Here is a 25,419-nt window from a genome sequence, read left to right as displayed (position 1 = left end):
GCTGGGAGGTAACCTTTATGTATGGTTTAATATGTTTGTATGGTTTTCTTAGATCAATGTTTTTACCCCGTCAGGCTCTGCTTGAGTTGGTCGTGGTTGATTTCAATCGAATGTTCAGTCATGGTGATTTGCATATTTTGTATCAGTTTATTTTGTGACAGTGACCACATAGCAAGATTGCACCAAATGACAATATGCACAGTATGTTCTATAATAATAATTGTCTGGTGACACGTTACTTGTTAATGCATGAAAGTACGTCAGTTTGCTAGTAAGTTAAATTTTCAGGCGTAACTCATTTACACCTGAAATGACATGGATGCATTCTGTGCATTTCATTCACAATTTGATTTTTTTTTTTTTGAGATTGACAATAACAGACACACATAAGTGTTTCTTTTGAAGGCAGGGAAGAGAGCAGTGCCAAGCCATGAAAAGAAGTAAAGATATAGGGAGTTTCTTTCAAATAAAAAAAAAAATACAAAAAATATTTATTCTCAAATTTAATGGCTTAATTTTTGAGATTTTTCAGATTGATTAAAAAAAATGTGTAAGCCAGAACCTGTGCAAAATCTCTTTTATAAATCCCAGTCAGGGGGAAGACCCTGACTCTCCACCCAGTCTCCACCCCGAAATCACCTTATATGGAGCTTACAACAATGATCTGCATATCATTTCCATACATATTCTCATCCACCTGACTGAATGTTTAATAGCGTCAAAGGTACAACACATTAAGGGGATACAGACTATAAATGCCATTGACACATTCATTTTTATTTCTTAAAATAATCCAGTATCCTTGTTATATTTTAGAATAAAATAAGCGATAAAAAATTCCATAAAAAACTGTTTAAAATAGTAATCGGATAGATATTTTAGAATAGAGTTGATCTCATGCCAAATAATGTTTTCATTGTTTTAAACAATTCAAGTTAAATTACGTTTATTAAGTTTGTTTTAGCTATTTTAGTGGAAACATATATGCCTATATTTATTGCAGTGTAAATACAATTTTAAATTTTCTAACTTGTGTGTCACTGACAAAGTAATAATAATAATAATAATAATAATAATAATAGTAAACTATTTTACATCACCTTTAAAAGCAGCTTCTCAACATAAAACAACATAATCCAGTCCCTCCAGAAAAACGCGGATTATTTTTGTGATCCTTGATTTTGCGGTAGGTTTTCTTAAAAAATGCGATGGAATACGCGGGATATTTTTGCAATCTTATGCGATGAAATTGCGGGAACTTGCAAAAACTGTGGTATGATGAAAAAGAGAAAAAAAGGTGACCCCCCAACCCCCCCCCCCCCCCCCCCACCCCCAACACCCTGTTCTCACTAGGCTACTACCTTACTGTAATGAGTCATTTCTTGTGACTTCCTATGATAAGCAAGCATACTAAATCACATAATATTTAAGTTCTCATTCTGTTTTATTTCAGACCTTAATTAACACATGGCTCAAACTTACAAAACATTGAGTCAAACAAGTTCTCTAGCTTTACAAAAGGAATATTCAACAACTTCTGTAAAAATGAATATAAATAAAATATACACACAAATATACAAATGCTGTTTTACAGGAATTGCAAAGTGCAATCTCTTACTGCAACGTAAACTATTTTACATACTACTAATATAATTACAACTGTAAGGTTTTGGTACTATTCTGTAACAAAAAAAGTACAATCTTACAACTGTAGAGGTGCATCAACTTCTGAATGAAACTACAACAGTCCACTGTGAAAATGAAAACTAACTGCGTAGGCTTTAACACTGGCCTATCATTCGCCATCCTCATCCTCATCCCTCTCTCAAAATAATTTGCCCCCACTATCATGTAACACACCGGGTAACTGCTTCGCGCGGGCTTTTGCGCTTATTTTTGTTGGCAGATGAGAATGGTTTGCATGCTTCACCCTGGTTTCAGATGATTTTCACGTCACGCAATTACATCACTTCATAAGGTTCCCATTGGGAAATAATGGCGATTTACTTGTGTGAAGTACTCAACTTTCAACTTTCTGCTAAGATATATGTGACTTTTTTGCAACGAAAATTATTATTATTATGAAATCATGCTACCTCCGCATATTTTGCTTCCTGAAATCGGCAATTTATGCGGCGAAAGTGCGGCGCATTTGAAAAAATGCGACCCCCGCATAAGTATGTGGCCCTTGGCTGATTATGGGTTAAATCACGCGATCGCATAATCGCGTTTTTCTGGAGGGACTGATAATCAGTCCAATAAAAACTATACAAAATCAACAAGCAAATGCAAAATAATATGTCTTAAGTTGAACTGTAAAATCATCATAATTCTGAACTTCCTTAAGTTCAAGAGGCAGAGAATTTCAAAGGACAGTAGCATAGAAAGAGAAAGCCTTATCACCCATAGATCTTAGACATGTTTGTGGAACAACCAACAAGTTTGACCAAGAGGAACTATTTTTTAAGAACGACCCAGGATGTATTATGTATCATCGTAAGACATCACATAGCCGTTAACCAGACCAATCAGGGAATCTAAATGGAGAACTTGGGAATTTCCAGTGTTCAGGGTTATACCTTTAGCTTTCATGCACACTTTTCCTTTGGCATTGCGATAGCCATAACATTTCGTGCCACTAGAATTCTCTGTGATGTAATTGTCACCTCCTATTTCATCCATCAGCTCCCCCATATGATCCCCCAGTGGAGGAGTCCAACAAAAATGTTGGACAAGCGCAATGTCATCTGAGACAAATGTGAAGTAGTACAGGGTATCAGGGGCGTGTCTAGAGCATTTTCAGTGGGGGGGATATGCTGGGGCACTGAACAAAAAAAATAATTTTTATTATTTTTCTCTCTCTCTTTTAATTTTAGTGAATCCATACAATTCTGAAAATGTAATCCCACAATCATATGAACTTTTTCAACACAGGTCTGTCCCTTTGTTAAAGGGGGGGGGGGGGGTGAAATGCTCGTTTTCACTCAATATCCTATTAATCTTGAGTACCTATAGAGTAGTACTGCATCCTTCATAACTCCAAAAAGTCTTTAGTTTTATTATATTCATAAGACAAAAATAGTCTGTACCAATTTTTCTCAGATAAACACGACCGACGTGTGGGCGGAGCTAAAGAATCACAAGCACCAGTAAGCTTTTGCGTTGAGAGCATGTGGAAGCTGTGACATTACCTTGAGGAAAAAAACATCATCCCAAACAAACCATGGCTAACAGTCAGATTCAGCATATATTTATGATCCAGAATCAGATCCAGAGGCTGAAATTTAACAAGAGCAGCATCATCAACGATGTCTCTATGTGGTATGTACTGAAACTGTATATATTTGCTTAGCGGTTTTGGAAAATGACTAAGTTCCACTTTTTCGTCTTTTTTTTTTTTTTTTTTAAGCTGTACATGTGGAAAGTGCAGTTTGATGACAACATCACATGTTGTTTACTTGATGTGCTTACGCACTGATAGCTAAGTTACAGTAACAACACAGAGATATTTTAAGCAGTTTTACTCACCGCCTGCGGTTCCAACACACGATCGTGACCCTTTTTCGTTGGGACTGCATTATCCTTAAGAAATAAACGATGTGCAAATCCGGCGTCAAACTGGGCCTTGTTTGTAAAACAAGCATCTTCGAAATGCAGGGAACAAACACAAACACTTGCACAACTCCATTGATGCTCTGTAAAAATAAACTCCATCCATTGGTCCCTTAATGCTGTTTTTTTTTTTTTTTTTGGTAATCTGTGCAGGGTTGTCTTGCCCTGGCAACCAAAAACACACTTCTTTTGTGACATTTCGTGACGCTCTCGCTCTGATCAGTGAATGTCTGTTGTGCTTTCAGTGCTCTGCTATACGGGAGCGCGCGCTCTTCCGGCAGACGTGCCCTTAAGACCCATATAAGGAAATTCACACAGCCTTACTCTAAAAAAACTTTCCGAAACTTGTGACAAACCGGAAGAAGTATTTTTGGAATAGAAATACTCCTTCAAACGTACAACTTAATTTTTGAAACTTTGTCCATGTTTAGCATGGGAATCCAACTCTTTAACAGTGTAAAAAACTCAGTAAGCATTAAATAGCATCACTTGAATATTAAAAGTGCTTGTTTGGTGCCCCCTAGTGGTTATATTTCCATAATAATGCAGCTGCTGAAATATATAGCTCTAGCTTTAGCTTATTCGCTTGCTAAGTCTGACGTGACATGTAACCACTTCTGGGTCGAAACGCTTTATCAGATACCACAAGAAAAACTTTGAAACGTATAGCTTAAATGATTAATATGAATAAACAGTGGTCATAAACTACTGCGTTCCTTACGTCATCACTTAACAATCGAATTCTACTGGGTGTATAAGAACCCTCTTTTTTAAAATAGGTATAAAGGATATTAAATCATTAAAAGAGTGATTTGTATTGTGGAGCATTTGTATAGTGCCTGTTAACAAATATACTGTAATATCATTGAAATGCCTTTTTTTTATGAAACAGCCCTAGATCTCTATGTTTTAATGCTTACTTTGTCTTTGTGCATGGAGAGGTTTTAAGCACAATTATCTTTAACTTTTGATTAAAATATCTTATGTATATGCATAAAAAAAGAATGTGAGAGAAAGCCTAGCATGGAATCTAAAGAGATTGCATGGTAATATTGCATGAATGTGGTACTGAATACAGTAATATCTTGATCTGGACAAAAAGCTCATCTTACTTCTGTTTAGGAAAAAGTGAAAAGGTTAAGAGATCTCTGTAAAAAAAAAAATGTGTATAGCGCTCACCTGCATGTTTAAACCCATCTAATCTCATAGACAAGCATAATATAATTTCCAACAGTGTGCACTTATCATTACACTGTGAAGTAATTCTTCAAATCACTATAAACATTTTTCTCCCTCTAATACCACGAATTAGACCTTTGTCCACAATATCATATTTTGGACCTTTACGGGTTTTGTGTGAAAGCACGCACATATCCCCGGTAATCACTGGCAGTGTGAAAGTTATATATATAATGATGAATATTTATATATTATATTTATAGCAGAATGTCCAGACAGCTTTATTACAATCTTTTGAAATCTTTTGTTTTTAAGATTTCCAGTAATCACAACCTAAATTTCAGTCTATTCCTCACACAAAACAATCATATACTGTATGTAGTGCATCTTTTGATGCTTTTATGGTGCTTTTTTAAAGATTGTTAGACCCCGGTCACCATCCACTTTAATTATATGGAATAGAGCAGGTTGGACATTGTGCTAAATGTCTCCTTTTATGTTCCATGGGGGGGGGGGGGGGGGCTGATTCATTTCCCAGGATTTTCTTTCTTTTTTACTTTTTTTTTTAAATAAAATAATAATGTGATTTTTAGTATAGACATCTGCATGATTTTTTTGACAGATAATATGCATAATGCATAATGAAATGGTTCCTGTCAATGGGTGTCCCGTCCTTGGAGGGAAGTGGTGATGTGGCAGCTGAGGATGATGATGATGAGGAGCTGGGACAGCAGTTTGAGGAGCCGATATGTGCTCTGGTTCAGAACTGTACAATGCTACACAACATTGTGGTCCCAGCCTGCATCTTTCTCCGACAAATATTGCTCAGGCTCAACTCGTATGTTTTACAGTTTTAAATATGTATATTTTTCTCACACAAACGCATTGCTTCACTTCAGAAGGCCTTTATTAACCTCGTAGAGTACTTTTTATGATGGATGGATGCAATTTATTTAGCTTCCAAATCTCGACCCCCATTCACAGCCATTATAAAGCTTAATATAACTCTGTTTGTATTTGTCTGAAAGAATGAAGTCATATACACCTAAAATGGTTTTAATGTGATTAAATCATAATAATTAATAATAATTTTCTCATTTGGGTGAACTATCCTTTCAATTTATGAAGATGCCTTCTTCATAAAATGTATTATTTGGGTGAACTATCCCCTTAATTTAATCCTCTTTTAAAGAAAAAAAAATAGTATGTTAACTGCTTCATTGCATTATTTTTTTAAAGTGTAAAGTGGTTAACATTTGGATAGCTGGTTGAGATAGTCTAGATTACATGTTCATTTTTCAAGATGTACCACATCATTCAATGCAAGCACAAAACACTAGTTAGTAAACTCACAATAATCATTTATGTAGTACAACTGTCATTGTCCTTAAGTGTATATTAAGGTTGCTGAACTGTAAACTGACCTGCAAATCATTGCAGATATTTGTGTACAATGTACACAATTGTGTACTTCAAAATGATTTATTGATGTTCAAAATACATGTGAACTTATTTGGTTAGACAAAATATAATAAACATTTTATATATTTGTGCAGAAAAAAGTAATGTTGTTGATTAGAAAGCATTTATTTTTACATTTTTGCAACATTCATTTCTGTTAGATTCATGTTAATAAAAAATGAGTTATATTTCTGCCTGTCATATGAACTCACACAAAACTCTAATCTATCTTTTGAGGTTTGTATGGTCTGTATACACAGCATAGTTCTTCATTGGTAGTCCTGCATATCTGGAAATACCATTTAATACTACCAATTAATACTAATTTCATTACTAAGGGAAAGTGTCATGTAGAAAACAATATAAAAGCAGAGATGCCCACAGAGGGAAGGACATGCTGATGAGGCACGAGCCTGCGCTGGACTTGATGGTGTAGCTGCACCTGCCCACATTCCCTACCTTGTCAACTGCAGACAAAGTCACAGAAGGTGAACAACATGAGGCCTCATACAGACCCATAAACACAATCACACCATCTTCCACTTTACTCTGGGTGAAGTTTCCACTGCCTTGCTGGATGGAAATGCTCTCGATGCCTGTGCCATTACCATCTGTGATGTTGACAGACAGTTCCCAGTTTGATGAGCTGCAAGAGGAGGAGTAGCAAGTACCCTGTACATTGACAACTTCACATTTTGGAGGTGAAAAGTCGGTAACCTGGATGGAACAGTAAAGGGCGAGTTGATACATCAGCTTGTCACTGCAATTTAATATAACGGTTTTCAAATTAAAAAATTAAATATATTTTAAATTGTAATTTATTCTTGTGATGCAAAGCAGGCATTATTCCCATCTTCAGTATTACATGATCCTTCAGAAATCATTCTAAGATGATAATTTGCTGCTCAAGGAACATTTATTATAATCAGTGTTGAAAACAGTTGAGCTGCTTAATATTTCTGTGAAAATCATGATACATTTTGTTTTAGGATTTTTTGATAAATAGAAATTTAGCAAAGAACAATATTTATATAAAACATAAATATTTTCTAATGAAGTAAAAGCATAAACTACCACTTTTGATCAGTTGAATGCATTCTTGCTAAATAAAGGAATTCTTGAAAAAATAAAAAAAATCATACTTGACAACAAACCTTTGAATGGTAGCATAGTACGTATATTAATCATAATTCAACCACAATTTGTTTTGTGTGAAGAAATAACTGACTGACATAGAAATCATTTAGAGGTCTAAACTTTCCATTTTCTTATGCTGGGACACCACTACTGCAAAATCAGTACTGAAATAACATTCCACATATACATATGCCTCATTTAATTTGCTAATCAAAGCACGCATTCTTTTCCACTGAAATTTCACAAAAATAGATTGTTTTATCAGTCTGTCTGAAACCAACTGAGGTTACCTTTGAGAGAACAGAGAGGCGAAGGACGACATAGTTAGAATCACTTCCTCCAGGGCCTTCTGCCTCGATGGTTAGCGTAACATCTGTGCCTGAGACCATATCACCAGGTGGAGTGACAGACAATGTCCCCTGAGCACTGCCGCCACTCACGAGATTGAGACTGGCATGACAAAGAAACAGAACGTTTTCATTTTATTCTTGATAAGGAAAGCTGATTAAATCATTACTGAGTGATCTGAGAACTAAGTGGAGAAATTACGTTGATGGATGTGTCATAGGGATGTTTTTGTCATTCCTTGCACGAATTGTGTAGGTACCACTGGTTCCATTGGTTGTAACAGTAAAATTTATTTTAAATACTTCTCCTGGCAGCATGGAACTGTCTGCAATTGCCTTTAGATGGAAAGAAAATGGGATTAGAATTCAGTTTAGGTTTATTCAAACAACTAGTGAGCTGCCTACTGCCATTTAAAGGAAGTATAATGGTCAAAGGACTTACGAGTGTCTAATAAGGTAGTGACAATGCCCCTGGATTTTTGAGATACCCCTACAGGAGGTAGAACTAAACCCAACAATAAGGCCATGTCCCAAATGGAACACTTCATGTGCACTTTCGGTCCTGCGGACTGTGGTGGAAAAATTCATTTAACATTGCTTCTGTATGCCTATATATGCATGTGTTTTCTTAGAATTGCTGTGTGGGTTCAGAAGGGGGACACCTGGGGGGGAAACAGATGTCTGAGAATGACCTGAAAGGGTCATTGGGCCATATAGTGGGGGGGACACCCACACCTAAGTCCTAAATGTGTAAGAAACAAGCCACAGAGAGTGTGTTTTATGTTATCCATGGAAATTTACAGCTACTAAGACTTTGTAACCTTGACGCAGCAGAGGGATATAAGGTGGAGGACTGCCCTCTTGCTGGGTCCGTCGCACTCTGCAGGAACTCAGCATTACTGTATGACTGTCTGACCTTCTTTGCAAAGAATAAAAGCTTTCTTTTTAATTCTAACCTGAGAGTGAGTCTGTGTCTTATGCTGATGAGAGTTGATTAAATTTTGCCACGAAAATTTGGTGTCAGAACGTGGGATTCCTTGGATGTGTCTTCTGGACCTGTGAGCAGATGGTGACAGATCATCGTGGATTATAGAAGTTCAGCCCTAACCCGATTAGATTTGAGGGAGAAAGGGACCGACTGCAGAGGCCCGGAGGAGACACCACTGGAATTAGAAAAGAACCGGAGTGGCAACAGAGCTCTCGGGTAAGAGACAGATATTTCGAAGCGATAAGCTGAGATCACGCGCAAGCGGTTAACATATTTCTAAGAGGGCAAGTGAGACTGTGCGAGTATTGCCTCCCCGACTTGGGCAGGGGAAGTCGGATCTGTTGAAGATGTCTGACATATTATAGGCGCGCCGAAGGAAAAGGTATCCACAGAGAAGGAAACCAGCAGATATGGGAAAGTCTCAGAGCAAGCTCGTTGAATATGATACACCGGTGTTTAGGCAAATAAAAAAAGTGTATATCCAAAAATGCATGCAAGATATGGGGAAATTAATTAAATAGCATGGTTTTTCGAAAGAGGGAACATTGAGTGTTAAGAAATTACAGTTTTTTTCAGTCGCTAACAAGCATTTGTCCAAGCAGTTGTCACATTTTCAAAACTCTAAACACAATTAGCACAGCATCTGTCTATTGTGGCCATACCATTCACACATTTCATGTCGTTTTCACACAATATGGGGTCATTGAACACATTTCCACAATGCTTACATTTTCTGAACAGACAAGCTATACCTCCCAACAAAATTATGGATCGTTTTTGTAGTATTTACAAATGTTAACACACAACATCCCACAATAGCAAAAACAATGTTCCAAACCTTAGAGACAATATAAAAACCTCTGCTTCTGCAATGATATCAGTTCAAAAACAATATATCTTAGCTGATTTATGTTGTGTAAATTGGGCCAACCACAGCTGATTCCTATCTGGCTTAGACTCAATGGCAGGGGTTATTTTTTTTCTATTACATTGACACTTATACAATAAAAGGAGGACTTTGAAGAGTGATGTTTTTGGAAACAGAAAAAGACAAACACTGTAATGTATGGACAAGGAAGAGTAAGAGCAAGGGGCCCAGGGAGAAGAGCAGGAGCAGTGAGAGGAGCAAGAGCAGTGAGAGACGCAGTGAGAGGAGCAGGAGCAGTGAGAGGAGCAGTGAGAGGAGCAGGAGCAGTGAGAGGAGCAGGAGCAGTGAGAGATGCAGTGAGAGGAGCAGGAGCAGTGAGAGACGCAGTGAGAGGAGCAGGAGCAGTGAGAGACGCAGTGAGAGGAGCAGGAGCAGTGAGAGGAGCATTGAGAGGAGCAGTGAGAGGAGCAGGAGCAGTGAGAGGAGCAGGAGCAGTGAGAGGAGCATTGAGTGGAGCAGTGAGAGGAGCAGGAGCAGTGAGAGGAGCAGGAGCAGTGAGAGGAGCAGTGAGAGGAGCAGGAGCAGTGAGAGATGCAGTGAGAGGAGCAGGAGCAGTGAGAGGAGCAGGAGCAGTGAGAGACGCAGTGAGAGGAGCAGGAGCAGTGAGAGACGCAGTGAGAGGAGCAGGAGCAGTGAGAGGAGCAGGAGCAGTGAGAGACGCAGTGAGAGGAGCAGGAGCAGTGAGAGACGCAGTGAGAGGAGCAGGAGCAGTGAGAGGAGCAGGAGCAGTGAGAGACGCAGTGAGAGGAGCAGGAGCAGTGAGAGGAGCATTGAGAGGAGCAGTGAGAGGAGCAGGAGCAGTGAGAGGAGCAGTGAGAGGAGCAGGAGCAGTGAGAGGAGCAGGATCAGTGAGAGGAGCAGTGAGAGGAGCAGTGAGAGGAGCAGTGAGAGGAGCAGGAGCAGTGAGAGGAGCAGGAGCAGTGAGAGATGCAGTGAGAGGAGCAGGAGCAGTGAGAGGAGCAGGAGCAGTGAGAGACGCAGTGAGAGGAGCAGGAGCAGTGAGAGGAGCAGGAGCAGTGAGAGGAGCATTGAGAGGAGCAGTGAGAGGAGCATTGAGTGGAGCAGTGAGAGGAGCAGGAGCAGTGAGAGGAGCAGGAGCAGTGAGAGGAGCAGTGAGAGGAGCAGGAGCAGTGAGAGGAGCAGGATCAGTGAGAGGAGCAGTGAGAGGAGCAGGAGCAGTGAGAGATGCAGTGAGAGGAGCAGGAGCAGTGAGAGGAGCAGGAGCAGTGAGAGACGCAGTGAGAGGAGCAGGAGCAGTGAGAGACGCAGTGAGAGGAGCAGGAGCAGTGAGAGGAGCAGGAGCAGTGAGAGACGCAGTGAGAGGAGCAGGAGCAGTGAGAGGAGCAGGAGCAGTGAGAGACGCAGTGAGAGGAGCAGGAGCAGTGACAGGAGCAGGAGCAGTGAGAGACGCAGTGAGAGGAGCAGGAGCAGTGAGAGGAGCAGGAGCAGTGAGAGACGCAGTGAGAGGAGCAGGAGCAGGAGCAGTGAGAGGAGCAGGAGCAGTGAGAGACGCAGTGAGAGGAGCAGGAGCAGTGAGAGGAGCATTGAGAGGAGCAGTGAGAGGAGCAGGAGCAGTGAGTGGAGCAGGAGCAGTGAGAGACGCAGTGAGAGGAGCAGGAGCAGTGAGAGGAGCATTGAGAGGAGCAGTGAGAGGAGCAGGAGCAGTGAGAGGAGCAGGAGCAGTGAGAGGAGCATTGAGAGGAGCAGTGAGAGGAGCAGGAGCAGTGAGAGGAGCAGGATCAGTGAGAGGAGCAGTGAGAGGAGCAGGAGCAGTGAGAGGAGCAGGAGCAGTGAGAGGAGCAGGAGCAGTGAGAGGAGCAGGAGCAGTGAGAGACGCAGTGAGAGACGCAGTGAGAGGAGCAGGAGCAGTGAAAGGAGCAGGAGCAGTGAGAGACGCAGTGAGAGGAGCAGGAGCAGTGAGAGGAGCAGGAGCAGTGAGAGACGCAGTGAGAGGAGCAGGAGCAGTGACAGGAGCAGGAGCAGTGAGAGACGCAGTGAGAGGAGCAGGAGCAGTGAGAGGAGCAGGAGCAGTGAGAGACGCAGTGAGAGGAGCAGGAGCAGGAGCAGTGAGAGGAGCAGGAGCAGTGAGAGACGCAGTGAGAGGAGCAGGAGCAGTGAGAGGAGCATTGAGAGGAGCAGTGAGAGGAGCAGGAGCAGTGAGTGGAGCAGGAGCAGTGAGAGACGCAGTGAGAGGAGCAGGAGCAGTGAGAGGAGCATTGAGAGGAGCAGTGAGAGGAGCAGGAGCAGTGAGAGGAGCAGGAGCAGTGAGAGGAGCATTGAGAGGAGCAGTGAGAGGAGCAGGAGCAGTGAGAGGAGCAGGATCAGTGAGAGGAGCAGTGAGAGGAGCAGGAGCAGTGAGAGGAGCAGTGAGAGGAGCAGGAGCAGTGAGAGGAACAGGAGCAGTGAGAGATGCAGTGAGAGGAGCAGGAGCAGTGAGAGGAGCAGGAGCAGTGAGAGACGCAGTGAGAGGAGCAGGAGCAGTGAGAGGAGCAGGAGCAGTGAGAGACGCAGTGAGAGGAGCAGGAGCAGTGAGAGGAGCATTGAGAGGAGCAGTGAGAGGAGCAGGAGCAGTGAGAGGAGCAGGAGCAGTGAGAGGAGCATTGAGAGGAGCAGTGAGAGGAGCAGGAGCAGTGAGAGGAGCAGGAGCAGTGAGAGGAGCAGGAGCAGTGAGAGGAGCAGTGAGAGGAGCAGGAGCAGTGAGAGATTGTTTGTTTTAATTTTGAGTCAGATTTCCAGTGTTTTGGTAAAGTTGGTGTGTGCAGAGAAAGATGTGTTCTATTTTGAAATGAAGATTTAGTATATATTTAACAAAATGTGTTTTTGAGAAGAAAATTATCCATTTGGCCAATTGTGTTTTGTAGGTGTGAGTCTGTGTTAAGTATCTGAAGTATGGTTAAGCGCTTGTTAGCGATTGAAAAAAACTGTAAAAGCTGTGGAGGAATCAGTAAAAGAGGGAAGCGAGAGACAGAAAGGTTGTTGTGCGAGACATAGGTGTGAGAAATGTGAACAAACTGTGAATTGTTGGATAGCGGAAGCAGATAGGAGCGAAAGGAGAGCGATTCAGAAAGAATTAGCAAGTAGAAAGGAGGAAAACAAAGTAGAAGAATGTGAAGAAAATGTAAATGCCTCACTAAAAACTCTGATGTTTGTGTTTCTAAACATGTACCTCCGCCATATTCACATTTTCCCGTGATTGAGTTGCAAGCCGCGAAAATGGACCCTGACCTTGACAGAGAGTGGCAGCTGGCGTTAGTGAAGGCTGTGTCGAAGCCAGGGGGCTATTCTGCGCAGCGAAATCGACCAGCAATCGAAAAGGGGAAGATGGAAAAGAGGAGGAGGAAGATATTCGAATGAAACTGAAAAACAATATGGAAGATGGGGTTGTTAGATCTGCGAGACTGATGAACATTTGACATTCAGATGTACAAGATGCAGACTGTGCAAAAAGGACGGTCATTGGGCGAAGGATTGCCTGGAGAAAACGGCTAAATCAAGAAGCATACACTGATGTACTTTCTGCTCTCTGCAATGAAGAAAAAGCTTGCTTTCCTTTGTGTATGTCTGATTCTGTTGATGAACATCCTGATAAATGTGTGATTATGTATAAGAGTGAAGCCTTTATGAAAATGGCTAAATATCCTATGCTAGTAGAGGGGCTAGTTGATTGAGTTTTTAGCGGATATATATAAATATATACATATATATATAGCTATACAGCCATGTGATTTGCAATGCCAACCACAATTAACAGGTGAAATTAAAGAGTCAATTTCAAAAAGAGAGTTTTGGTACCCATTGAAAAAAGAAAAAAGGAAAATCATTGCATGACAATTATTTGTGCCTGAGATATACATCCAGCATTAGCAGAAGTGCCATCAGAGTTATGGGCAAAACACAAATACGATGTTGGTTTAATTAAAGGATGTAAACCAGTTGTGGTCACCCCAAAATCTGATTACAGACCGTGTCAACGTCAATACCCTCTAAAACTAGAGGCAATTCTTGGTATATAACCAGTGTTTGAGTCACTATTAAGAGAGGGGATAATGGTGCCATGCAATGATTCTTTAGTTCGCACTCCAATTTTTCCTGTGAAAAAGATCAGGGATGAGGGTCAGCCCACAGAATGGCGATTCGTGTAAGATTTAAAGGCTGTGAATGCTGCTCTCAGAAACAGAGCTCCATCAGTGACAAATCCATATACAACTTTGTCACAAATACCACAAGATGCAACATTCTTCTCAGTGTTAGATTTGGCAAATGCATTTTTTAGTGTGCCAGTTGATAAAGTTTGATAAATTACAACGAAGCTCTAAGAAGGAGTTTGGAACCTTTGACCCTGACAGCAGGTACAGCTTAATTAACGTATGTGGATGATCTTTGATTGTGTGCTCATGATGAGCTTACATGTGTAACTGACACTGTGACTCTCTTGAATCATCTGACTCAGGAGGGCCATAAAGTCAGCCTGACAAAACTGCATTTTGTAAAACAACAGATTACATTCCTGGGGCATGTAATAACACCAAATAGCAAATCACTGTCTGAAAAAAAAAGGGTTAAAGCTATAAGATAAGTCCCAAAACCACTCACAAAGAAACAAACACTTTCATTTTTGGGAATGTGTTCCTATTTTAGAACATTTATTCCAAATTATGCAATTTTTTAGCGGCCCCTGAGAGCCCTGAGAGGGAAGTTGTTGAAGTTATGCAATAGGATTGAGTGGACAGAGAAAGCGAAAGAGGCATTGCTGAACATGAAAGTTCAGCTGTCTGTTGCGCCAACTCTGGGTTTGCCGGCCCCAAATAAACCCTTTGTTCAGATGGTTGATGAGAAAAATGGGTTTATGGCTCAGCTTTTAAAGATCCACAAACAGGCCTGAATGGGGTGTTTATGCGATAACAACTGAATTTGACATTGTGGCCTCCAGCTCATTGCCATCAAATTAATCGGCACAAGCAGCTGAGCTTGTGGCATTAACAAAAGCATGCAAACTAATGACAGACAAATGCGTCACAATTTACACAGATTCATGCTATGCATTTGGGGTTACTCATGATTCTGGTGAGCTGTGGAAACACAGGAAATTAGTCAGATGGGCAACCAATACTAAATGCACCCCTTGTGGCAGATTTGCTAAATGCTATTTTGCTGCCATAAAAGATAGCCATTTGTAAATGTGCAGCGCATGCTAATAACAAAGATTCTGTATCTACAGGAAACGCCAGAGCAGACGCAGCGGCGAAGGCTGCGGCATCTCAGCAGACAAAATCATCGGAGTGTACTTTGTTATCTGAAAATAACTCTGACATTTGTTCATCTTCACAGGGCATGCAAGAAAGAGATAAATGGAAACAGAGTGGTTGTACGATGGTGAATGGAGTATGGATGAGCAGAGATGGCAAGCCTTGTTTACCTAACCACTTCTTTCCTCACTATGCTAAGTCGATGCATGGGAAAGACCATGAATAGAAAGGGGGAATGATTATGCAAATTAAAGAATTGTGGTTTACAAAGGGGTTCACAATTTATGCAAAAAAATTTGTAAAATATGTGTCATTTGTAATACACATAATGTTGCGAGAGGCATAAAAATGTCTCAGGTATCCCAGCCAGCCCAGATGGATTTAATTGAACTGTCCCCATGTGAAGGGAAGAAAAATTGTTATTTGGAATTTGTGGACATGTGGTCCAAATGGGTAGAGGTCTTCCCAATGTCCAAACAGGATGCAGCAGCAGTAGCAAAAGCTCTGCTGACTGAAATAGTCCTGAGATGGGGAATTCCACGAAAAATCAGTTCAGACAATGAAACACATTTTATGTAGGGGCAATAAAAAACAAATTGGCTAAGTGTTGTGAGGAAACTGAACTCAGATTGGTTAAGGTGCTCCCAATCGTTCTCATGTACATGAAAATGAGAAAACGATCCAGAGTAAACCTGAGCCCTTTTGAAATTCTCTTTGGCAAACCCCCATTTATGGGTAAAGAGGAGGGTAAACAACAGCTGCCATCTACAGAGGTGTGTGAGCATGACACATTGAGTTATTGCAAGGAAATGGAAGCTTTAGCATAAGTTCTGCCAGGAAGACTCAATTGTTAGCGTCACCTATTACCTTTTCAATCGTCCAATCACGTTCTAATAATAGAAGTATAAAAGAACCTGTGCTTACACTTGTCTGAGTTTGCAGATGCTGAACACGTCACTCGGTTGCTCGCGTTCAGTTGCCGACCAAAAAAAAAAAAAAAAAAAAAAAAAAAAAAAATGTCTCAAAACTCGCAATACATTTGTGATTACTCCGACTCCGACAATGAAATCGTCCCGCCATCTCCTGTTACCGCTCGCCGAAGTTCGCGTTTACAATGCCGCACTTCACCATGGGCTCAGTGGTCTTCGGAAAATATATACAAAGCTCTCGAAAACGCCGGAATACCAATAAGCCAAGGTCTCTCAAGAGAAGATATACTTTCCCTCGCCTATAACACGCTAGGCTATCCCCCGGTTCCTACCCAAACAACTCCAAAACCTTCAACATCGACAACTCAGACAAAACAATCCGGAAGGAAAAGAACGGCTAAATCATCTTCACCCGTTCCCGCAAAAAGAACATCACAACTTGCCAGAGCTCCGTCTCCACCTCAATGCATCGAATCCACCGATACAAATCTACATCTCATCTCTGCTGTTCAAAATCTCTCCAAAACAGTCAAAGAACTACAATCAAAAATGACTAACCTCGAACATTCTTTTACCAGTTCCCACTCAAGTACAGATCCGGCAATACACTCCTCAGCTATTCCACAATCTCGTCCTCCTCCTTCTGGAATTAGTAACTATCAGAGCATGCCATCGACTTCAGCTTCCTCGCCACCTTCTCAGCTCACTATCCAGACGCCTTTTCAAAATGTCTCCGCTTCACCGGCTTCCTCAAACTTCAACCTTTCCACAGCAACTCCAGCACAAGCATTCGGTAGGCGTTTTGTTCCACCAGCCGCCGCAACAGTGTCTAACCATTTAAGAAGCAATATCATCCAAGGTAAGGACATCAATCTTGCTACCTTACTGCTTCCTTCGCCTGCTGCCGACAGGAAAATGGTCGACTGTGGTGACGTGGCAGTACTTCTTAAAACTTCCGATCCCCGTTTACAACGAAATCTCTCGTTTGGTGAATTCGTCATTGCATTCAGTATTTATAGAGACATTCTGTGTCAAACATACCCCGAGAGAAGGGAAGAGCTAGATCTTTATCTATCAATGATGGCGGACTTCAGTCAAAGATACGGGGGAACTCTATTTTACGAGTACCACAAGTCCTTCTCAGCAAAATCTGCCTCCTTTATCTCACTTTTTAATTCAAGACTAGACTGGTCAGTTACCGACACCGAACTGCTCGTCCGCCATTTCGGAGGCCAAAAGAGCTTAACATGCGCTATTTGCAGCGCTCACGGTCACAAGGCTTCATTTTGCCCTAAAGCGTTTGCTAGTAACGCTCCAGCCGCTGTCCACGGTCCTGAAAATGTAAGCCTCTCTTCAAACTCCAGAGGTCGCTCTAGTACGGCAGAATTCAATAACGTACCTCTATGTTTTCAATTTAATGAGGCCGTTTGTTCTTTTCCTAACTGCAAATTTGCTCATATTTGTAGTGTTTGCAAGGATCCACACCCGAAATCTGTTTGTCCACGCCGGTACAAACCTGCACCCCGAGGGAAAACCCTAATTCGGAAAAAATTTTGAATAAACACCCATCTACTCCTATTAATATTCCCAACCTTTCAAGCTACCTCTCTTCTCACCCCGATCCGGTATTTGTTGATTATTTAATCACCGGTTTGTCCCAAGGGTTTCGGGTGGGTATCCTCTCTCCTCTTTCTGCCTCTTTTGTTGCAAAAAATTTGCAATCCGCAAGACAGGAACCTGAAGTGGTGTCAGTTCTTTTAGATAAAGAGGTTAATAAAGGATATGTTATCGGCCCCTTCACTTCTCCTCCTTTTTCTCCTTTTCGGATTAATGCCATCGGCATCGCAACTCGCAAATATTCCGGTAAAAAACGTCTAATCTTTGATATGTCTTCTCCACATTCCTCCAACATAGCTAGCGTTAACGAAAACATTCCCCTAACACCTTTTTCTCTTCATTACGCTACGGTGGATAACGCCATCCAGTTAATAAAATTAGCTGGTCCTGGCGCTTGGTTAGCCAAAGCTGACATTACCGACGCTTTTAAAATTATTCCAATTCACCCATCTGATTGGCCGTATTTTGGAGTGAAATGGAACTCAAAATTCTACTTCGCTGTGAGGCTGACGTTCGGTTGTAGAAGTAGCCCGCATATTTTCAACAGTCTCTCAGAAGCTCTGTGTTGGATTCTACTGAACATCTGTAAGCTTCCTTTCGTTTTGCATTTACTAGACGATTTTCTGCTAGTCGACTTTCCATCTTCACAATCTTCCATCCTTAGTATTCTTAAACAAATATTTAGCGACGTCGGCGTTCCACTCTCTGCCGAAAAAACATTAGGCCCTTCTACTTCGTTAGAATTCTTAGGCATTTCCCTTGACACAGTCAAAATGCAAGCTTCTTTGCCACAAGAGAAACTCCTAAGGATCAGGTCATTTCTGGAATCTTTTTCCTCTCTACGCTGCGTCACGAAACGAGACATGCTCTCTCTGCTCGGTCACCTCAATTTCGCCATGAGCATCATACCACAAGGCAGAACATTTATCTCTCGGCTGTTAACTATGGCCCATTCCGTCCAAAAATTAAGCGATCCGATCCAGGTAGATGACGGTTGTCTCTCCGATATAAAATTTTGGACTCAGTTGCTTAATGATTGGAACGGTATTTCTTTCTTTTACAATGACGCCTTTGAATCCTCCGCAGACCTTCATTTATTTACCGATGCTGCCCCATCCATCGGCTTCGGTGGGTTTTTTCGAGGGCAATGGTTCGCAGAGAAGTGGCCAAACAAATTCCCTAAGAAAGAATCAGGTTCCGTGTCTTCTGCGCTCTACGAGATTTATCCTCTGGTAGTTGCTAGTGTAATCTGGGGTTCAGCGTGGTCAAGGAAACGCATTTTGCTGTTTTGCGACAACGAAGCCACTGTTGCCATTATCAATAAAGGCAGGTCATCGTGCCAAACGATCATGCCTTTTTTGAGGCGTTTAATCTGGCAATCCGTCACTTTCAATTTTATTATTAAAGCTGCTCATATACCAGGGCACTGCAACGTTATTGCTGACGCGCTCTCCCGCTTTCGTTTTCAGACGTTCAGACGACTTTGCCCTTCAGCCAATACAGAACCAACACCCTGCCCTCCCCTATCAGCAACTATGTTAAATTAGACGATTTGCAAAAATCAGCTAGGCATTACATGTCTAAAGGAGTTGCTCCTTCAACTTTTAAAGCTTACACTTCAGCTTGGTCTTCTTTTCTAATGTTTTGCTACTCCTTTCAGATACCTTTATTTCCTATTCTGGTTACCACGGTTTGCTCGTTCCTTGTTTTTAATTTCGAAAATCGCAATTTAAAAATTTCCTCAATTCGCAGATTGCTCGCTGGGATTCAATTTTATGCTAAATATTTTAATCCCGATTTTCCAAGTCTCTTCACTGATTCTTCCGTTAGATTACTGCTCAAAGGCTTCGCTAAATCCTCTACGAATTCCCCCGACAAAAGGTTGCCTTTTTCTTTGCCTCTGTTGCAAAGATTAATCCTTTCCCTACGCAATGGCCTTTTTTCCATATACTCCAATATTCTGCTAGAAGCAGTGTTCTTAACTGCTTTCTATGGATTTATGCGCCCAGGCGAATTCACTTCAGCATCTAAACGTTTTGATCCTGTCCGTGGTCTCTGTCTCTCTGACTTACATTTCTCTCCTAACTTCTTTACACTTTTTCTTAAACACTCTAAAAATGACTCTTCTGGTTCTGGTGTTTCCATAACAATATCCAAAATAAGCAATAATTTCTGTCCCTTCACATCTATGATTAGATTCCTCAAAATTCGCCCTAGATCCTCAGATCACTCACCCCTATTCTCACTCTCTAACGGAGCTCCTCTTTCTAAAACCTGGTTCAGATCTCATCTAGTTTCTGTCCTTAAAAACTGTAGCCTATCCCCTTCCCTGTATACTGGACACTCATTTAGGATAGGAGCAGCTACTACAGCAGCCGAACGCGGCGTTCCTACAACAGCTATTAAGATTCTGGGAAGATGGTCTTCCTCCGCTTTTGAGTCTTACATAAGACCTGACCTTAAGACCATCCTCGAAGCTCAGCAAGCTCTGCAATAATAATTCAGGTAAATTCCTATGCAACTACTGGTGGTGGTGCCATGCTCTATCTATCTGTCAAGTACAGTTTTCATAATTCATGCCATGTATTAGTTGCGTTGTTCTGCGTCACCTTGTCTATGTGTGGCTCAGTGTGGCCTTCTCTATGTGGCTCTGCGTGGCCTTGTCTATGTGGCTCAGCGTGGCCTTGTCTATGTGGCTCTGCGTGGCCTTGTCTATGTGTGGCTCAGCGTGGCCTAGTCTATGTGTGGCTCAGCGTGGCCTAGTCTATGTGTGGCTCAGCGCGGCCTCGTCTATGTGTGGCTCAGCGCGGCCTCGTCCAAGTGTGGCTCAGCGCGGCCTCCTCTTGTGTGGCTCAGCGTGGCCTTGTCTATGTGTGGCTCAGCGCGGCCTCGTCCAAGTGTGGCTCAGCGCGGCCTCCTCTTGTGTGGCTCAGCGTGGCCTTGTCTATGTGGCTCAGCGTGGCCTTGTCTATGTGGCTCAGCGTGGCCTTGTCTATGTGTGGCTCAGCTTGGCCTTGTCTATGTGTGGCTCAGCGTGGCCTTGTCTATGTGTGGCTCAGCGCGGCCTAGTCTATGTGGCTCAGCGTGGCCTTGTCTATGTGTGGCTCAGCGTGGCCTTGTCTATGTGGCTCAGCGTGGCCTTGTCTATGTGTGGCTCAGCGTGGCCTTGTCTATGTGTGGCTCAGCTTGGCCTTGTCTATGTGTGGCTCAGCGCGGCCTAGTCTACATGGCTCAGCGTGGCCTTGTCTATTTGTGGCTCAGCGTGGCCTTGTCTATGTGTGGCTCAGCGTGGCCTTGTCTATGTGTGGCTCAGCGTGGCCTTGTCTATGTGTGGCTCAGCGCGGCCTAGTCTATATGGCTCAGCGTGGCCTTGTCTATTTGTGGCTCAGCGTGGCCTTGTCTATGTGTGGCTCAGCGTGGCCTTGTCTATGTGTGGCTCAGCTTGGCCTTGTCTATGTGTGGCTCAGCGCGGCCTTGTCTATGTGTGGCTCAGCGTGGCATTGTCTATGTGTGGCTCAGCGTGGCCTTGTCTATGTGTGGCTCAGCGCGGCCTAGTCTATGTGGCTCAGCGTGGCCTTGTCTATGTGGCTCAGCGTGGCCTTGTCTATGTGTGGCTCAGCGTGGCCTTGTCTATGTGTGGCTCAGCGTGGCCTTGTCTATGTGGCTCAGCGTGGCCTTGTCTATGTGTGGCTCGTCACGTGTATATAAAAAAAAAAAAAAAAAAAAAATATATATATATATAATTCATAATTGGAACCCTATTATAAACTGTTAAAACAAGTTATTGAAGTTTTCATGTCTATCATGATTGTTCATTGCTAATTATTTTATTTATTTATTTATTCATTTTTCTCTCTTTTAGGTACGTCAAGATAGACAGCCGGCAAGTATATTAATTTTCCATTTCTGGGGGTAGGCTCCATTCCAATAGAATTATTCTTCCACTAGTTTTTGGGGGTCGGCTGCGCCCCTGCCTTCATCTTCAGGCAGGAAATACTGAATCCGTACCCTCGGACAGCTATTTACGAATGGGGCCTACGCCAAATACAAACATACAGCTTGCTGGGTCATAAATAAATGTATGAATTGTTTCAATATCTTCTCCGAGTCTTTCTGGTAGAAATGGAAGCTTTAGCATAAGTTCTGCCAGGAAGACTCAATTGTTAGCGTCACCTATTACCTTTTCAATCGTCCAATCACGTTCTAATAATAGAAGTATAAAAGAACCTGTGCTTACACTTGTCTGAGTTTGCAGATGCTGAACACGTCACTCGCCACCACCCACCCCTCCACCACCAAGATTGGCTCCTCCCTCAACAATAACAAGCATCTTCCCTCCATCTCCCTTACCACCACAGGATGTTCTTCCCCTCCAACCATACCACCACCACCAGGATGGTCCCTCCTAAAACGTCACGGGGGTCGGCTGCGCCCCTGCCTTCATCTTCAGGCAGGAAATACTGAATCCGTACCCTCGGACAGCTATTTACGAATGGGGCCTACGCCAAATACAAACATACAGCTTGCTGGGTCATAAATAAATGTATGAATTGTTTCAATATCTTCTCCGAGTCTTTCTGGTAGAAATGTTTTCTCTGTTGTCTAATGTCTGTGCGCAGGTGAAGGCTGCTCAGGAGAAGGTTGCTGAAATCCCATTGCATGACCTGAAACTAGGAGATTTCGTGGTGGTACGAGATCTAAGGAGAAAGAGCTGGAAGGCAAAAAGGTAGCTGGGACCGTTCCAGGTGCTTCTGACCACTCACACGGCTGTGAAAGTAATAGAGAGAGCAACGTGGATCCAGGCCAGCCACTGCAGAAAGGTCCCACCTGCATTTTAGGAAGAGAAGCTGAGGGAGTAAAGATCTTGAGACACACGTCAACAAGGCCAGAATCCAGCCTAAACATCAAGCGTCCTTATCAGCGGGAAGAGCATTGAAAAACAGCATCGAAGCACTGCGCACAAGTGAAAAGACAAATATGAGCATCATAGTTGGGTACATCATGTTGTTTTCATATTCCAGACTACAGTGACAACGTTAACAATATCATCACCCACATGAGAATGGCCGTAAAAGAGCCTGAGTGTACACATAATGCTGCTAAATGATTTTTGCTGCTATTATGTCTACCGTGTATTTTTCAGTTGGTATCCAGCTCAGTACAGAGACTGGTGAAGTCTAGTGTTTCACATCAAATGGTTCAAATGACTGTGTACAATGAAGACACTATCATGGATTTGAGTGGGGAGAAAACGTCCCTAGGTTAAGTATGTTCCTCGAGGGAACGAGACGCTGCGTCGAGCGCTTTTGGATCTATGTGGATGTATGCGTCCAATGCTCGCACTGGACACATACAATTTAGCTTTTCCTGGTCTGGCTCCCGAAAGGGAGGAGGACAGAAGGCCTGCAGTACGACAGGTTGTGGTGTGACAGAGGGAACTTTAGGAATGTAACCCGCTCGAGGGTATAGAAATGCTTTGGCCATACCAGGGGCAAAGTCTAGATAGTTAGGGGCCACCGAGAGGGCCTGAAGATCTCCAACTCTCTTTAGAGAGGTAATAGCCAGTAATAGGGCAGTATTAAGTGTCAGATGTCTGTCTGAGATTTCTTGAATTGGCTCGAATGGAGCTTTGCACAGAGCCTCTAACACCACAACCAAATCCCATGGGGGAATATGGGACCGTACTGGAGGTCTCAGCCTCAGTGCACCTCGGAGGAAACGTGTAACCAGGGGGTGTCTACCCAGTGACTGATCACTGAAAGGGACCTGGTAAGCAGCTATGGCCGCCACGTACACCTTTAAGGTGGAGTGGGTTAACCCTGCAGAGAGCCTAGCTTGTAAAAACTCCAGAACTGTACCAACTGGGCAGTTAACAGGGTCAAGGTGGCGATCTCTGCACCATGAAGTGAAGAGTTTCCACTTCAGGGCGTACAGTTTCCTCGTGGAGGGAGCTCTGGATTGGAGTAGGGTCTCAACAACCTCGGTTGAGAGACCAGCTGCTAACAGATGTGCCCCCTCATGGGCCACACCCACAGCTTCCACAACTCCGGGCGAGGGTGAATTATTTTGCCCTGCGCCTGAGAGAGTAGATCTGTCCTGATCGGAATCTGCCATGGAGAGCTGTCGAGGAGAGAAATCAGATCTACGAACCATACTCGGCCCGGCCAGAACAGGGCTACTAACAACAGACGGACCCTGTCCCGGCGTACTCTCGCCAGAACTCCCGGGAGCAGAGCGATGGGGGGAAAGGCATACAGACGAAGCCTCGGCCAAGTCTGTGCCATGGCATCTAGTCCCAGTGGAGCTGGGTGAACTAGAGAGAACCAGAAGGGACATTGAGATGTCTCTCGAGTCGCGAAGAGGTCCACCTGAGCTTTGCCAAATATTTGCCATATATGCTTCACCACCTCAGGATGAAGCATCCATTCCCCGGGCCTCGGCCCCTGTCTCGACAGCATGTCTGCTCCCACATTCAATCGCCCAGGAATATACACTGCTCTTAGCGAGAGGAGTTTGCCCTGGGACCACAGGAGGATCTGGTACACCAGCTTGTACAAGGGGCGTGAACGCAGACCCCCCTGGTGATTGATATAAGAGACTAATGCTGTTTTGTCAGTGCGTACTTACACATGAAAGCTTCACAGGTCTGGGAGGAAATATTTTAAAGCTCGATATACTGCTAGCATTTCTAGACAATTCATGTGCCATGTCAGATGGCGACCGTTCCACAGACCGCGGGCAGGGTGGCCACTCATGACCGCACCCCAACCGGTGAGGGCGCATCTGTCGCTAGCGTTACATGGCGACCAAGAGCTCCCAACACTGGGCCCTGATTCAAGAACCAAGGTTTCTTCCATATGTCTAAGGCACGAAGGCATCGCCGCGTGACCTGAATAGTTCGGAAAGGATTTCCCCTCGGGGAAAACCCCTTGGTCTTGAGCCACCACTGAAGGGGCCTCATGTGCAGGAGACCAAAAGGTATCCCGTTGGACGCAGCTGCCATGAGCCTTAACAGTCTCTGAAACTGCTTCACAGTGAGTGACTGGCCTTCTCTAACTCTCTTGACTGATGTGAGGATCGACTCGATCCGAGCAGGAGACATACGTGCCTGCATCGTGGTCGAATCCCATACTACGCCTAGAAAGGTGGTTCTCTGAACTGGAGAAAGTACACTCTTCTTGGCATTCAGTCTCAAACCCAGCTCCCCCATATGGGCGAGAACGACACCTCGATGTCGAACCGCCGTCTGCTCTGACTGAGCTAGAATCAACCAATCGTCGATATAATTTAGAATGCGGATGCCCTGCATACGGAGGGGTACCAGAGCCGCATCTACACATTTCGTGAACGTGCGGGGTGAGAGTGCAAGGCCGAATGGAAGTACTCGATATTGATAAGCTTTGCCCCCGAAAGCGAACCTCAGAAACTTCCTGTGTTGTGGAAGGATGGATGTGTGGAAGTATGCATCTTTGAGATCTATCGTGACAAACCAGTCCTCGGATCTGATTTGAGCTACAACCTGTTTGACAGTAAGCATTTTGAACTTCAGTGACATAACTGAGAGGTTTAACTGATGTAGGTCTAAGATCGGATGCAACCCCCCATCCTTCTTTGGAACTATGAAATACCGGCTGTAGAGGGGGAGCATGAGTGGCGACACTCTGCTTTTGTTGCCGAACAGGCCCGAGGCTTGGAGCGGGGCGTCCAGGAGGCAGAACCTGTGTACGGTCTTTAATTTGGGACAGGTTCAGCCATAAATGCCTCTCCGCGGCCACCAAGGCTGCCATAGATCGCCCAATCGCGCGAGCGGTCTCTTTGGTGGCGCGGAGGGAGAGATCAGCGGTCCGTCTAAGCTCTGCAATATCGTCACACTCGATCCCCTCTCCCTCGTCTACATCTCTCAGCAGGTCGGCCTGATATGCTTGAAGGACAGCCATGGTGTGAAGGCACGCCCCTGCCTGACCTGCTGCCACAT

The 25,419-nt window shown here is 43.4% G+C and overlaps 1 protein-coding gene across 1 annotated transcript in view; it reads right to left on the bottom strand.

Annotated features, from left to right (window-relative positions):
- Positions 1-6,359: 6,359 nt before the first annotated feature.
- The window catches only part of LOC128017109 (von Willebrand factor A domain-containing protein 7), a 35,576-nt gene continuing 16,516 nt past the window's right edge, over positions 6,360-25,419 (bottom strand). The window contains exons 15-17 of the mRNA XM_052602321.1: positions 7,939-8,072; positions 7,680-7,839; positions 6,360-6,969 (exon numbers count right to left, since the gene is read on the bottom strand). Coding sequence (XP_052458281.1) covers positions 6,586-6,969; positions 7,680-7,839; positions 7,939-8,072 — 678 coding nt within the window. The 3' untranslated portion in view covers positions 6,360-6,585. The remainder of the gene's footprint in view (positions 6,970-7,679; positions 7,840-7,938; positions 8,073-25,419) is intronic.

This window comes from Carassius gibelio, chromosome A1, assembly GCF_023724105.1.
Source record: "Carassius gibelio isolate Cgi1373 ecotype wild population from Czech Republic chromosome A1, carGib1.2-hapl.c, whole genome shotgun sequence".
Lineage (NCBI taxonomy): Eukaryota > Metazoa > Chordata > Actinopteri > Cypriniformes > Cyprinidae > Carassius > Carassius gibelio.
The sequence above is the reverse complement of the archived record's forward strand: the minus strand, read 5'-3'. Positions and strand labels throughout refer to the sequence as shown.